The following is a 15,899-nucleotide window of genomic DNA, read 5'->3' as shown; positions in this document are numbered from 1 at the left end:
GAAAGTTATTTAGAAATCTTTAATTAGAAACTGTACAAGTACCATTTCAAAGAGAAACCCCCCAATTTGATTCTGCAGTACCTAACTTACAAAGTGCTCACTAGGAAGCAGTTTTAAAAAAATTAAATTAAAGCTTTTCTCATATTCTTCCCTTTGTTTATAAATACAAACAACATAAATAATAAATTCAGAACAAGATTACACATGAAAGAAGCCACGTGTAGCACAGATCCATGTTTTTGATACAATGTTGTCAGGGAGATAAGAAATGGTGCCAATCATGAACCCGGTTTGACCAAATGCCTTCTTTGAAAAGCTCTGAAAAGATAAAGATAGTTTGCTTACAGTTAATAAACCTGTCTGAATTATGGTTATGTACTGAAACACCTACCAGTATTCAAACTACATAGATAATTTCAATTATCTACAGATATTGTCAATTAAAGCTCTGCAAGTGTATAAACTATTTATGTTCTGACTTGATGAAATCCTGTAGGAATCCTTATAGTCTTGTGAAGAACAAGATAATGATTTCATTGGTGAGAAAAGCCACCGTCGGCTTAGTTTGAACCATATTTCAAAGCACTTCCTGCCACATAATGTTATGATTAAGGAACTACATCAAACAAACATTTGGCATGTTCGGTCATGCTCACTGCAAAATAGACAGCAAAAGTAAATTGGGCAAGGCAGCAATCAGCCTAGTTAACTAAAGCATCGAACAGTACCAAAAAAAAAACCCCAATGTGCTTTCAAAGTTCCCTACAAAGCTTGGCCACCATTGTTCCAGAACTCAAAATGGTTCCAGAATATATGCTGATTTCTGCCACTGTACAACAGCCTACATCAGCCGTCTACATCTCGTCAGCATGGGCTGGTTTAGTAGGATCAACATTGGCACTCCCTTGTCCTTCGGCTGATATCAAGCCCAGAGCCAGCGGGTCAGTCCTTCCTTCAACCAAGTTTGAGACATTTCTGGGTTCACTCTGCTCCTGGGCCAGTCCCTCATTGATAGCCATCTCTGGGCTATCCATTATCTGCTGCTGTAGCCCTGAGTTCAGTTCCAGCGAATCAGCTTTGCCCGGGTCAGGAGAAAAGGGTGGAGTATTATCTTGACTGAGGGCAGGGCTATCTGTATCCTCTGACACTTGCACAGATGAAGCAGGGTCAGTGAGGATGTTTCTGGAGATAACTGCACCAAAAGACAACAGGACACATCATTCATACAGCAACTATGGCCCGCAGCGCAGCAGAACAAAGACCAGAGTGACATTTGAATCCCCCACAACCTCTCTCCTAAACAGCAGGAAGGACTCCTCTGAAAGTCTAGGTATACAAGCAGAAGAGAGCAACACCGGTAGACCCAAACTGAATGCTTACTGTACATTTAGGGCAGGGGTGTCAAGGTCAGGTTTGGAGTATAGAGTAAAACCATGTGGTGACAAAGCTATGAAATATGATGTTTCATTGAAAAATCATTTGTAATCATTTCATTTTTCCTTCTATGTGCAATACAATGAAAAAGATAAAATAATTTCAAAGTTCAAAAAGGACTTCCAATCCTAAAGTCTCCGAAACAGAACCCTCAAAGCTTTGTTCACTCTCATGTTGCACTTTCCCCTCGTCTTGCTTTTTATGGAGAAGAAACTCAAAACTGTAAGTTCACCTGTGTCCCATGAATGTGCTACAAAACCACATTTTTGATGCAGGAAATAGACCTGCTTAACAGTATTGGTAACAGTTGAAGTATGGTTCAAGTTACTGTGTAATAACAGTCAAAACTATTTCAAAGAACACAGACCAAAATGACAAAGGCCACTGTACATGGCCATACTCCAAGACTTCCAAGATAAGCACATTCGTCAAACATTGTTTTCCAAGTTAAGAAAAGGATAAACACAGAACAACTTCTGACCTCCAGTTGGTGCGTAGCCCTCCTCCACCGAGACAGCATCCCAACTGAACGGGCTGTAACTGGGAAAGATGATGAGAGCCAGGGAGAAGAGGAAGATCTGACCCAGAAGAACACATGCACATCCAGTTAGGTTAGTCTCTCTTTCTAATATAATACACGCAAGAGCCCTTTGTGCATGTGTAGTTAACATACGCTACAGTGATGCTGAGACACAGTGATCGGGAGGTAGACAGAAATAGTGTAACAGAGACAAAGAGAGGCTTGCTTTGCTGCTCTCACCAAGATGCAGGTGCTTGTCTGTGCAGCTTTGGTGGCCGTATGCTTGATCAGCGACTGCAGCCTGCGCAGCTGGGCCAGCAGGGACCTGCACCCAGAGACGCCGCTTTAATATGCTCTCCTGCCACTGCGTGCAAAATCTCATTGCTGCAGTCCACCCATAGTGCATACGAAAGACCTTTCAGAGTGGCTGGGGGTGTGTGATACCTACACGTTGTGTTTCTCCAGCTGATCCACAGTCTTCTGCAGCTCCTGATTCTGCACAGAGCAAGCTGCCACCCTGGGGAACAGAAAGAAAGCAGTCAGCTCACCCAGCGGGCTGGGATGCAGATGCACACAAATGCCGGCAGCAGCAGTGAAAAGTGACATGATGTCAACAGTGAAGCAGCAGCGACATGAGCTGTGACGAGCAGCATTGGCGCAGGCGCAGGCACAGGCGATGCCGCGCGCGAGAGAGCGCAGGCAAACTGCTTCACCTGCTCTCCAGCCCATCGATGTACTCCTTCTTCCTGCGCCGACTGTCCTGGGCCGACTGCTTGTTGCGGATCTTGCGTCGCACTTTCTTCAGTATCCTCTCCTCTGCCTGCAAAGTTGCCCTGTCAGTCACAGCTCCAAACGCTACACGTTCTGGCCCTCGCTACCACTGCGCAGTTTCATTTCTGCAAAGATAGGATCTACAACTATCGAGTCAAAATCTTTCGTGATATGACACTTAAATTCAAACTCTAAATCTAGCCACATCCTGCAATGATGCAATCACACTATGTGCATGCCAGTTTATTGGACTTTAGAAGCAGGACATCTTGCAACTGACATGCAACATGAATTGGGGCTCCTAATTTTGGGTCTCTACACATATGTACTTTACAAAGCTAAAACAAATATATTCATTGAATGTAACCGACTTGCACTTTTTCATGTAGCTCAATAAAGAAACTTGGCATCCAACATGAAATTAAATTATTATCATTATGCCTGTATTATTTCGTTTCAGACAAACAGAGCAACTTACACCGTTTACATGGCATGCTGTATTTTATGCATTGTCTGAAACAGTCACACATGGGAACTGGCACTGCAGTATAACCCGCGTTTGGTCTGTGAGTGAGAGCGGTTAGAGGACTTTTGTACCTTTGTCAGAGGCAGGTTGTTGGGTAAAGATATGCCTTCTTGGTTCAGCAGCTTCTGTTCCTCCTCAGTCAGACGGAGTTCAGGGTAAAGCTATTGAGTGCGAGAGAGAAGAACCTATGACTTGTACTGTTTCAATCACGTAGAGCCAGAGCAGCTGAATACAAAGTCTAGGGTAAAATACAGAGCATTCAAGCAGACTGGGAATAAACAAGTGCCAACTGATAAGCCTGTATCTGTGAGAAAAGGTGCACTTAAAACAGCCGCACAAGCATTCCCTGTACAGGGTGGAGATCTGTATGTATGATTATAAAGCAGGCGAATCCTGTGATTACTAATATTGCTGGGCACAGGGAATCCCATCTTTTCTGACACTTTGTTTCCTGCTACAGGATAAAACTGGAAAAATATGCCTTTGTTATGGTCTTCAAAATGGCCACTACCCCTTTCTGCCTCCTGCGGTACTTAACCGGTATGTCGTCCAGACTGTGGTCATCTTTGGCAATGGTGGCGGCAGCAAGGACACTTTCAGATTTTGCAGTGGGAACCACGGGAAGCTCGTTCACAATGCAGGACTCTGAGATCAACATCTGTGAGCTCCACTGATCTGTCGAAAAGACCCAACGTGTGAAAAGCAGAGTCTCCCACTGCTCAAAGCCACACACTAGCATGGCAGAGGAATATTAAACACATTAAACACGACAGGAATTAGGATTTCAAGAGCTGGCATCACTGGGCCATTACAGAACTGGACCTCCTCACAGGAGAATTTGTTTTATTTTGCAAATGCAATTTTCAAATGTATCACCTGTGAGTTCCGTTACATACCAAGAACCACGGAAGTTTCGAGAAAGCCGGCTGTGCAATCATACGACTCACCGAGCTCTATAGATATGACATCCACATTGTGTTGCTCTGGTTCAGCCTTGATGGTGCTCAGACTGCTGATGTCATATACCACCTGGTAGATGGTGGGAGGGCCTTGGAAGGGCTCAGAAGGCCCTGATGGGGGTTCAGAACAGGGGTCCTCAGAGATACCACTGTCACTCTCAGACAGGGACTCCGCAGCGGGTCCTGAAGGAAACACGTCATTTGGGTTGATTGCATGGAGGACGTCTTCTGTTTCACTATCATTCAGACCCTATAAGAGAGAGAAGTTATCAGCTTTATTGAAATGAAAGAAGCAACTAACTTCTGAAATCATTGAATAGATAGACTTCATAGAATTTGAAAACCAAAAATTTTGATAATGAAATACACTGAGCACATATGGCCTATTCTAACTGGCCGACTTTACTATAATACTATACTATAAAACGTACACAGTGCGGTTCCAGAGCCCACTCCTCCAAGGTTTTAGAAGAGAACAGCTCTTCCACACCCAAGGCACCATCTACTACCCCTTCCTCATCCCTTTGCCCAAAGAAAACTTCTCCATTCTCTGCATCCATCTCCTGGAATAAAAAAAGCAGAATGTAAGGAGATCTAATGAAGCTTTGTCCTTCAGAGTCCTGTTGTGGCAGTCTCTTCATCTCCCATTAATCTGCCTTTCTGTCCTTGAATATGAACACATATGAATGTATCAGAGCTGATGTACACTACCGAGATCTGAACAGAAAAATAGAGTGGTGGAGAGATAGCTGGATAGCTAGCTCCTCTTTTATGTACACAAGGTTTCATGTCAGCCAAAACAATATAAAGAGGTTAACATATTAACATCTCACACTGAAATTCAGCTTCATTATCCCCATGGTGAAATTCTTGTTACAGTTATTTGTGTCCTTGTATTAATTCTATATCTGAATTATACGACTGGTTGTTCCTTAGTTACAAACAAAGACTTGCTAGACTTGCTACTCCACGCTTCTGTGTTTATATAGATACAGTATGGAACAGGTGCGCTGAGTTTCAGTGTGTGTGGGTGTGTGTGTAGGGCGTTCCTTTAATGTTCTATTTGAACACTGCTTCAGAGAGGATGTCTGTATCCTGGTGGGGGAAGGGGGGGGGGGGTGGGCAAGGTGCTTCAAGGATTCAGTTCCACAGTATTATTGTTCTCAATACACTTTCTTAAACCCCACACCCTTTTGGAACTTCAGCCCACATTACAGCATTTCTCAGGAGCCCCCCTGAAGGTGAATCCACACACATGCCCCATGCCCCATCCCCCCATCCCCCCCCCACCCACCCACCCCCCAACAACTCAAGGAAATGAAGCCTACTGATGTTTTCATGCACTCTGCAGCTCATCTGACTACAAGGTTGTGTGTTCAAGGAAACTTCAGTCCGTAGTGAGTCAATGCGGCAATGCGTTTTGTTATCATAATTGTCAACCTCAGTAAAGGGTTTCAGTGACAATAGAAAATTAAGGGTGTATGAACATAAAATATTCGAACGGCAGTTTAAAAGAAAAATGTTACACTGTGCATGCCACAAATTATCATAAAATCACAAATCATAGCATTAACACAGAGAGAACAAGAATTGATTATTTCAACACATTGAGAATTTCAGATTGAACTAACTTGACGAAGGTAATTCAAGAATTCCGTGCATAGGTAGGAGACCATTACCCCGTTAATCTACAAATCCGCTGTCATTCCCATGCTAAATGTAGGCTAATCGCTGTGAATCTGTGCCATTTGATAAATTATTAAACGGCACAATATTACATTGTTACGCACATACACCTAATAATCGCCGCTGTCATTGTTATCTGTATCAGAAAATGGTCTGTAAAAGTGAGCAGTAGCCTACCATAACGTAGCCACAAACATCCATAACCTCGTTTCCTTTCTATTGCGCTGTCCCTCGATTTTCTACCATTCCGTCCGGTAATAGCTTTCTTACAACATGCCCGCACAGACTGTGAACTCGATTATCTTCTCAGCATTTTTCTATCTAACCCCTCAACAGGATACAAACCTTAAATTGCGACAGTAGCATACCTACCTCACTACTCCACTTCTTTCTTGCCTATATGTGGGTGGAGCTTTCGTTGAGCCGGATAAACAAGACTTGCATTGTAGTTTGAAAGCTTCTCAAGCTGCTAATTATGTTTAATATCAGCGCGTTCTACTTACTTGTTATGTGGTTATGCTGTATTCAGACTTGATTGCTAATAAGTATATATGCATGCCGTAAAATATGCATTCAAACGGATTATTTTCCGACACATAAAGTCTCTCTCTTCGCTCAACCGGCTGCAGGACAACGCACTTCAGCCTCTTTAATCCAGCTGGCAATTCCTATGTCAATCATTCCGCCAACATCTGCGTACACCTCCCACTTCCTGATCCTGGTTGGTCACAAGCAGGGCTCTGGTCCGAACAATTTTATGTAACCAATAAGCATGCGTAAAATGGTAATAGGTGGGGTGTGAATATTTTCTTTAGTTTACTGTCTGAAGAGCAGTGGTTAAGACGGCCCGGAAGCAAATGAATTATGGGTGTGGCAATAGTGGAATTCTCCGTAATGATTTTTTTCTAGATGTCGCTGCTACGCTGCTAAGCATTTTATTTTTTTTAAAAAAGGCTGATATCAAAATGAATTGTTCTTTTTGTGATACAATATTTACTGTACTTCATATTTTTTGGTATTGTTCTCACACTAGAAAGCTTTGGCAAGAGCTATCTGCATTCATGATTAACCACATATATTCAGATTTTAGTCTGTATTACAACTACGTTCTGTTTGGTTTCTTTGATTGTGATTAAATAGGTCTATCACAGAACAAATCATATTTAATGAGTCTTATTATTATTATAGCGAAGTAGGCCTACCATGTACATAAATGTACATTTTCAAACAAGAGACCTCTTTTTCTGTTTTTATTAAGGAATTAAAACATTTTTTGGAGTTTTCCTCTAATTCAAAAGCTGTAAAAACTATAAATGTATATACTCTTTTTAAGGCCTTTCTTTAATTCATTTTCTTCTTTTTATTTATTTGTCTGTAGTGTTCGGGATCTTTATATTCTCCTGAACCGATCTGTAGCCTACGCAATTGTCTTTTAATAAATAAATAAAAATAAACATTTTTATAGCATTAACAACTTCACACTTCAGAACTACTCTTGCATTTCTTGAATAAATGATTGAGCAACTTGTTCCCGTAGTTTAACTTTACAGGCCGGTCCAATGAAATTGTTCTCATTGTCAGGTATGTTTCAAGAGAAATGGAGCCGGTATGACCTGAACTAGATAACCTGCAGGCATGCGAGGTCAGAGCATTGTTGGGGCAATCCAGAGACAAGTCAGGAATCACATCCAGGAACACGTACATGAGACATATGAGGCAACACATCCCTTGCCAGTCTGTATGAGGATAACCCAGTAAATGGAGCCAGGCAAATACAACATGTTAGCTCATTGCCATATGTCTATAGATTGTTAAGATAGTTGTTTTCTCCACGAACAGTGAGGAATAAGATCATGGGAACATCCTTTATCTTTAACATCAAACACATATGTACCAGCCATAATTCCATGGAGTGAAATCAGTGCCAAAATATGTATGTGAATTTAACATTTATAATTTTTATCCCCAAGTAATGTTCTTGAATGCACAATTTTAATCCTCAAATGTACTATTTGAATATTTCATATTTTCTTATTCAAGAATTCAAGTGCAAAAAAGGAGGAAGAAAACAAGTCAAGGCTATAGTGAATGTTGATTTCATATTCAGGTATTGAAATAGTACTTTAAAATCACAATATTCAAAACTTTCACATTTGGACAGTTCTGTCAAGGATGAGCTGGAGAAAGATGGCTTCAAACCTCAAGCAGAGAGGTTGTGTGTGTCATTGTAGGAATGACTAGAGTTTATCATTTTCACCCAGAACCGCTACTAAAAACTTCTTCTTGGGCAGAGTTTAAAAGTTATTCCAGCCAAATATGATGATACTATAATTAACTATAATTAAATATATTTCATAATATAACCAGTTTGCTTCCACTTAAACATGTAGGACCATGTAATATATAAATAAATAGTAGTAAGCTATTTTGACACTAATTTCACCCCATAAAATTATTCCTGATATTATAGAAAAACCAAAGAGGCTGCCAATATTTTGTAACCTCAAATGGTCAATACATGCCAGCATTTTCAGAGAGCACCATTAGGAAGGGGACCTAAGTACCTGTTACCTTGTAGGCCACATTGTCCCTGTGTTGTGACATTGGTCCCTTAATCGTGGAGTTGCCACAGAAGCTGGGGAAGCAGTGAGTAGCTTCCAGGGATGCAGTGGTCCTGAGCCAGGAGGAAGCAGAATGGCTGATCCTCAGTGATCACATGATGTAAACCTCGCTGCCAGGTAGCACCAGTATCAATTACATGGGAACCACTGAGGCCCATTGGGGCCAACCTGGAGGTCCCTGTGCAGGAGGGGAATTACAAAGCAGCGCTCAGTCTGTGCAACCCACTGTACTCCACTTCACTCCACGTGGTGCACTGAACTTCAACATCAGAATGTTTTAGTGATCTTGGCCCTCTTGGCCCACCCTGTGCTGTTTTCCTGAGGAAGCTCGTACTACTCCAAGCTCAGCTGGATATCTCATCTTCCATACCTATGTTTACCCCAGCATCTTGCCTTGTTGAGCCCCGCCAGATTTCAACCAGTGTCTCATAATTTTGGGACTATTGGGAAGAGCTGGAAATTGATAATCTGAGTGGAACAAACAGTCAAAATTCCCTGGACACTCCCTGATGGGAGTGTTTATTCTATTCAGGGGGCGACATAGCTCAGGAGGTAAGACCAATTGTCTGGCAGTCGGAGGGTTGCCGGTTTAAACCCCGCCCTGGGCGTGTCGAAGTGTCCTTGAGCAAGACACCTAAACCCTAACTGCTCTGGCGAATGAGAGGTATCTATTGTAAAGCGCTTTGGATAAAAGTGCTATATAAATGCAGTACATTTACCATTTGCCAGATTATCAGCACACACATTATTATTATTGTTGTTGTTGTCTAATTAGGTTCTACTATAACCCTGTGGGAAATATAAACATTTTTAAAAAGGCTAAAACAAACAAAAAATCAATGTGTCAATTACTATGCATATATTGCACTAAACATTACCATAAAATCAGGGTGCATGCATTAACAGAAATATCTACATTAATCTCAAATCAAGTAAATCGCACAAAATAAAGGTTCTCTTTTTTCTTTCTTTGAACATCGGAAACGGATTATGTTATTATGATATACTTTGGTGTACCAATCAGCCACTGTTCTATTGGAAATCCCCTGAGTTTAAACCCGTCCAATGCCCCTGATAATAGGGGAGGGGCCTGGAAGAGGTTGCTCGTTGCTGAGCAAAACTCGGAAACTGGCAGCTCAAACCTCCGTTCAAAACTTTGAAAAAGAACAGCTTTGAGCCAATATGGTGGATGTGCATAGCTGATTTTGTATTGGATACATTTTGTTCCGTTTCCACCTATCAGCTGAGTGTTGTTGATGGAGGCGAGTGAGTCACAGACGCGAGTTCCCGCATAGGGAACAGCATGTTTCTCGGCACTATCGAGCCGCTGACATTAAATTACAGTAAAGTTTACAGCTCAGTGGATCGCTTCAGAAGTGATAGATTTCACGAAACTGAAGTGCTGTGACCTGTCGCCGATTGTTAATGAAGATGTTCAAGGTAATATCGCCAATACCAGAATATAACATTAACGTGGCTAACAGCTAGCTGTACCGTTGTTTGAAATGTATCTGGTGGGATTCATTTACAAAATAGTTAGTTGGTTAAGTAGGCCTAGCCATTACGACGACTTTTGCTCGCTATGTTACCCAGGAGACAATTAATGTCAGCTAGCGATTGACTAGTCAAGAATTGGTGTTTGTAACTGAAAATATTGGCTAAAGACAGTCACGGAGCATTCTTTGCAGAGTTGTGAAAAATCACAGGAAACTGAAATAAGAGCCCAAAATGTGTGTGAGTGTTTCTTAAAATAAAAAATAAAACAAAAAAACATTTAGGCTATTTATTGTATTAACCAGTAGGTCTCACGCGCAGCATTGTGGATTTAAATAGCATGTGCAACTTTTTCAGTAAAAAAGGGCTTGAAACTTCAGAAAATTTGTGACAAAATGCAATGCCTTTTGAAGTAATATGGTTAAATGTTTAGGCATACAAATCGCACTGTACACTAATTGGTTAACAGTTACCATCTAAAACGGTAGAAAAATCCAGGTTCAGAAAGTAACGTTAAAAGTCCTACCCACTATTTTGTTAAAATCACCTGGATTTAGTAATTAGCACAATTCTTCAGACAGGAGGAGAACTAGCCTAATTAGTTAAATTAGCTGGCTGTATTCATAGGTGGAAGAAACATGGCTGGAGGACGTTTGCTTTCTAATCCCTAGACTTTCCATCTCTGGAAAAATCACGGAAATCACTGGAGCAAATGACCAAAATGGCTAAATAAACAAACAAATAAATATCCAAGAAAGTCACGGAACTGCCAGAAGAATGTAAAAAATCTCGAAATCCGTGACACACACCCAGCAATAAATGTAGTCAATAGATGTTTGAAAACTATTTAGAAACGCATTTTAACACTATATATTTATTATTATAGATAACTTATTTTAGGATTCCATGCCTGTTTGCTAACAACATTCTAAATGACAGATATATCCTTTTTCGTACTTATGGAAGCACAGATTGTTTCCCCCCGAAGTTGGATTAACGTTAGATTAAAATATAATTAAAATATAATTCGTTCATTGAAGAAGATAAGCCAACGCTTTTCCTGAAACTGCTGTTAACGGGAAGCTGGGGGCTGCAAGGCTGGTCTTCCGCAAATTTGGAATCATGAAAGCATGTGGTTCGATTAAGCAATTACAAGTTGTGGAATCGAGCTGCGAAATTAATATCATATAAACAACTTTCTATAAGACACGACAAAGGCGATGATGATGATTATTATTATTGTATTGTTATTCTTGTTGTTGTCGTTGTTTTATTTTAGGCTATTTTGTCGTTATGTTAACGGTTGAATTCAAATTGGGAAAACGGTAATACTATATTTATTCTAGGGTTTTGTTGAGTATCATACTGTAAATATTTAGGCATGATAAAATAAATTATTAGTATGACAAAGGTGAAAGTGCAGGCAGGTTATGGGTTTATCATGGTATAGGATGTTTGACTGTGCATTAAGATAATATTGTCCTATAACCTAATTTGGCTGTAAGAGAGAGGCTGGTGGGACATGGTTGTTGTTGTGTGTGCCGCTGTATTGTGGTGTAGCTGTGTGATGCAAGTGCATGTATGCGTATGTCAGTGCCTCTTAGTATCGGCTATACATGAATGAGTGTGCTTCTTTTTTTAACAAAATGTTTTTTTGAGAAAATGAAGTTTTTAATAGAATAAGCTGTGGATTGCTTCGAAAGGGTTTTGCATCCCTCTTTAGGGTACCTGTATGTTATGATTGTTTTTATTTCTGGAGTCATGTGATTAGCCTGGTGGGCAGTGTTGAAGCTTCCCTGTGGTTTGTATCAATTTGGTGTACTAGAGTATGGAGGGCAGGAACTTATTGATGTCACCTCAGATCATGCAAGAAACTGTATTGGGACATTTTAAGTGGATTTGGACTCAAATTACCTTGACCTCTAAGGTTTTGAGATTTGGATCACAGCCTACTTTTTTCGAGAAACTTGCAAATCAAAGTTCTCATTTTCGGGCATTTTTAACCCTGTAGGTACATCCTGTAAGACACCATAATGTTTGATATGTACGTTGCACCAACAATATCTTTGTATCATTGTAATCATTTTCTAGGTTTTCTACTGTTAAGAATGATAATGAATGATAATGATTCTGTCAATTATTTTTGTACAATAATGTATTACTTTGCATTGAGATAGGGTATTATTATTACATACAAGTATGTACATATAAGTATGTTATTGTTTAAAAGGGCAATTTTTGATATGTTGTTCTATATACTGTATTTTATAAACACAGAAAAATGCAGGGTTGGATCTCTGGTGCCTCTTAAGATACATCTCATTGTATGTGTGGGAGGAGCCAGGGTTTCATCAGATAATGCAGACTGCAAAACATGTTTTTATGTAATACTGAATTATTATTAATTTAGAACCTATTTCAGGATTACATTCCTGGAAAACATTTTTTGTGTTTTGTTCTAGACCCCTTTGTGATTGTGTTAGCTTTGGACTGATTTCATGGATGTGGCTGTCTGAAGGGAGTCTGAAAGATGACTGGGACAAAGACCCAGGGGGATTCACTAAGATGGGAATCGGGGGTGGACTACAGCCAGGGCCTGATGAATGGACTAGAGGTCAAGCTGGGCTCGCTGGTTGTACTACTCTTCATGACTCTGTTGTGTGGTTTTGCCCCATTATGTATTGTGAGAAGGAGGTGCAGCACTGGCCCAGGTGAGATCTTTAAACTCTTTAAGGCCGTTTAAACTATGGTCAATTACTTATTCAATGTATGTGTAACAATAATGATAATAAGTATATGCAAAGATCTTTTGTATTTGTATCTGAGATTTTTCTGAATTGTATAGTTTGCATGAGAGGCCTGTATATTTTTTATTCGTTTGGCTTATACCTGGCTGCTCATTCAACTGTACATTTCTTTCCTGTGTGTTGCATGTGAATGGCACAGAAACAAGGCACAAAGTTCTGAGTTTGGTGAGCTGCTTTGCGGGCGGGGTGTTCCTGGCTACCTGTCTCTTGGACCTGGTGCCTGACTACCTTGTGGAGATAAATGAGGCATTCAAAAGCCTTGAGATCACAGTAAGGATGAATTTGACATGTTAATTTATGTCATTACAGATGTTTTTGATCTTCTCCTGTCAATTGCAAGGCATGGCAAACTTTTAACGGTTTCAGTAAACTTTCAAATCTTGTTTCTTTAATGCCAGATATGAGTTATTGTATTGACTTTCACACTCTCTCCTTGTTTACTCCAGCTGAAATTCCCACTTCCTGAATTCATTATGGCTATGGGCTTCTTCCTGGTCCTAGTTCTGGAACAGATTGTTCTGGCCGTCAAAGATCAATCAGGGCGATCCTTTGAGGAGAAGCGGGCCCTGTTGGTGGAATCTAATGTCCAGTCCCATGAAAGGGAAAGCCAGGGGTGTGCCCACCTGCACTCTCCCTTTTCCCAGGCCACTGAAGAGTTGGGCCGGTCAAGAGTCCCAGGCAGGGAGCATGTTCACCTTCACGTGGACTTCAACTCCCATTCAGCTATTCGCTCCTTCATCCTGGTTTTCTCGCTGTCACTGCATTCTGTGTTCGAGGGACTGGCCGTGGGTCTGCAGCGGGACAGTCAGAAAGTGCTTGAGATCTGTTTAGCCCTCCTACTCCACAAAAGCATCATTGCCTTTAGCGTGTCGCTCAAGCTTACCCAGGGCCGGCTGAAGCGGACGGCGGTGACTGCATGCATTCTGCTATTCTCCATAATGTCACCTCTGGGCATTGGGCTAGGTATTGCCCTCACAGCAACTGAGTCCACGCCACAGCACCACTTAGCATGTTACACCCTGGAGGGCCTGGCTGCAGGCACCTTCATCTACATCACATTTATGGAGATCTTGCCTCACGAGCTGGGTGCCCCACATAATCGCATCCCCAAGGTGGCACTTCTGCTCACTGGTTTTGCAGTGGTCACTGGTATCCTCTTCATAAAGGTCTAGGCCACCCACGTCTGTATTTTGCCTGTATTTGTGTAAAGCAGATGTCCAAAAAATAAATAATAAAAACTTACGTATACCAGTGTGTTATGTGATCTGATATTATCTAATTTGATAAATTGTATTTGAGATAACATGACCTATTTACTCATTTACATATGATAATATTTTTGTATAGAAATTGTTAGTCTTCAGCTTGATTACACTTGCTTAGTGAAAACCTTTTTTCAGAAATTCTATTTTCATTTAAGTGTATATGCCATTGGTTTTGGCAATGTACATATTAAAAATAAAGGCATAAAAGGACCAGCTACTGTATTGCTGAACAAGCATTAATAGTACAGAGTACAGGTTAATGTGACCAGATAGGTAATTGTGGCTTAGCCTTGTAGGCTTAATATTACTAAACTGAGTCTGGTCTATGCCACTACCTAACTAGTACAGTGTACATAAAGGGATTTCTTACTACTGTATATGAAACTTTTCCATGTGGATAATCAAAATCAATAACTAGCTAAGCACTGCTGTGTTTTCAGGTTTGTTTTATTAAAGTCTTTCACTGTTTATCACTTGATTATTTTACAAAGGAGAAATGCATCCCTTGCAGCTTTCCAGCTTTTAACTATATAGCTCATCATTTTGAGTTAGCAACACTACATGACTGATATATACACTATACACGTCAACCTAGAACTAGCGTTGATCAACAACTTTTTTGGCAGCAAATTTTGTGGCCTTTTCGGCTGGTTTCCCTTCTCTGCCAGCTTTGCACTGCTGAGACTCTTTAGAAGTAAAAGGTTATTTTATTTTTAACGTGTCTACTCCAAAACCAGAAGGCAGAAGGTGCGGTTAGCCGCTATTATCTTAACTTTGCTGCCCATCAACTGAATTTTGCAGTCATTGCACCAGTGGAAACTGGTTATGCTTGTGCAATGACTGTGCAATTCAGTTGCTGGACAGTGAGTGTAGATGTGTGATAGCTGACTGCACATGCTTAAAACGACAAGCTAGTGCATTCCTGCTTGCCCAGGCAGTCCCGATTGTCTACATAGGAACATAAAGAATGGATGACCAAAATGATCATACTTGTGCTAAGTTTCATGACTTAGTTGACAATGATAACATGCTGGCTAAAGAAAATGTAGGCCATATTTAATGCATGTTAGTATAGTGATTTATGGCAAGGCGAGTAGTGTTGAGTACTGTATTTCAGAAAACATCTTGATGGGGAATAATCTTTTTTTCACTGGAATCAATTCGGATTTCACACACCCCTCAGGTATTACCTGTTCTATTGTGACACTCAACTGGGTGTTTCCTGCTGACTTCCTGCAGTCTAATGTAAGGAAGTGTATAGAAATACACCTCTTTGGATAAACACAAATTGCATGTAAATCTTTGATATCCCAGTAAATAAAATCTGTATCTAAATTTTGCACAGAAATATTACAAGGTCACTCTAAAAGTCTGGCCTGGTAAACCAGACTGTGGTACTGTACACTAGTTTGCTTTCAATGGCCAAGAGACTGATAAAAAAACAGATTAAATGTTTCTATGTTCTGATAAATCTGCTTAATTGAATGATTTGAATGGATAGACATACAATTAACCTATATACTTAAGTATAGTCTAGTTCTACATGTAAATATATGTATATTTATCTATATATATACGTCATTTATTATTCCAATAAGGGGACCAAAACAAAGGAAGAAGTGGGGAAAACCTATTAAAAATACTTGTGCAGTTCATTAGCGCATTCGAAATGTAAATAAACTACCTTTCCCAGTATTATAGCCTGTTGTTTTAATGCGTCAGTGACACCGCCTTGCGGAAAGCAGGGAACTTGTAGTTTATCATTTTATGACCTTTGACTCTTGAAGCCACGCTCTCTCTGGTAAAAACTACACGT

The 15,899-nt window shown here is 40.4% G+C and overlaps 2 protein-coding genes across 6 annotated transcripts; one reads left to right on the top strand and one right to left on the bottom strand.

Annotated features, from left to right (window-relative positions):
* creb3l4 (cAMP responsive element binding protein 3-like 4) lies at window positions 1-6,735 on the bottom strand. Of its 3 annotated transcripts, none has more exons than XM_035395041.1 (10): window positions 6,400-6,735; window positions 4,642-4,773; window positions 4,199-4,460; window positions 3,790-3,926; window positions 3,323-3,412; window positions 2,668-2,774; window positions 2,403-2,471; window positions 2,195-2,279; window positions 1,916-2,012; window positions 1-1,192 (listed from the first exon to the last, which is right to left on the bottom strand). In XM_035395041.1, exons 2-10 carry the CDS (start codon window positions 4,768-4,770, stop codon window positions 855-857), a joined length of 1,314 nt encoding a protein of 437 aa, XP_035250932.1. In that variant the 5' UTR covers window positions 4,771-4,773; window positions 6,400-6,735; the 3' UTR covers window positions 1-854. The 3 variants fall into 3 exon arrangements, with proteins under 3 accessions (XP_035250932.1, XP_035250920.1, XP_035250914.1); XM_035395029.1 differs by having other exon boundaries at window positions 6,269-6,734; XM_035395023.1 differs by lacking the exon at window positions 6,400-6,735 and adding an exon at window positions 6,074-6,257.
* A 2,901-nt stretch (window positions 6,736-9,636) lies between these two features.
* On the top strand, window positions 9,637-14,072 carry LOC118213639 (zinc transporter ZIP1-like). 3 transcript variants are annotated; one of them, XM_035392664.1, is made up of 4 exons: window positions 9,637-9,957; window positions 12,530-12,722; window positions 12,958-13,088; window positions 13,265-14,072. In XM_035392664.1, the coding sequence occupies exons 2-4, from the start codon at window positions 12,542-12,544 to the stop codon at window positions 13,988-13,990; spliced, it is 1,038 nt and encodes a 345-aa protein (XP_035248555.1). In that variant the 5' UTR covers window positions 9,637-9,957; window positions 12,530-12,541; the 3' UTR covers window positions 13,991-14,072. The 3 variants fall into 3 exon arrangements, with proteins under 3 accessions (XP_035248555.1, XP_035248549.1, XP_035248539.1); XM_035392658.1 differs by having other exon boundaries at window positions 9,638-9,957; window positions 12,434-12,722; XM_035392648.1 differs by having other exon boundaries at window positions 9,639-9,957; window positions 12,474-12,722.
* Window positions 14,073-15,899: the final 1,827 nt, after the last annotated feature.

Source organism: Anguilla anguilla, chromosome 1 (assembly GCF_013347855.1).
Source record: "Anguilla anguilla isolate fAngAng1 chromosome 1, fAngAng1.pri, whole genome shotgun sequence".
NCBI classification, from domain to species: Eukaryota; Metazoa; Chordata; class Actinopteri; order Anguilliformes; family Anguillidae; genus Anguilla; species Anguilla anguilla.
This window is presented reverse-complemented; position numbering and strand designations above follow the sequence as displayed.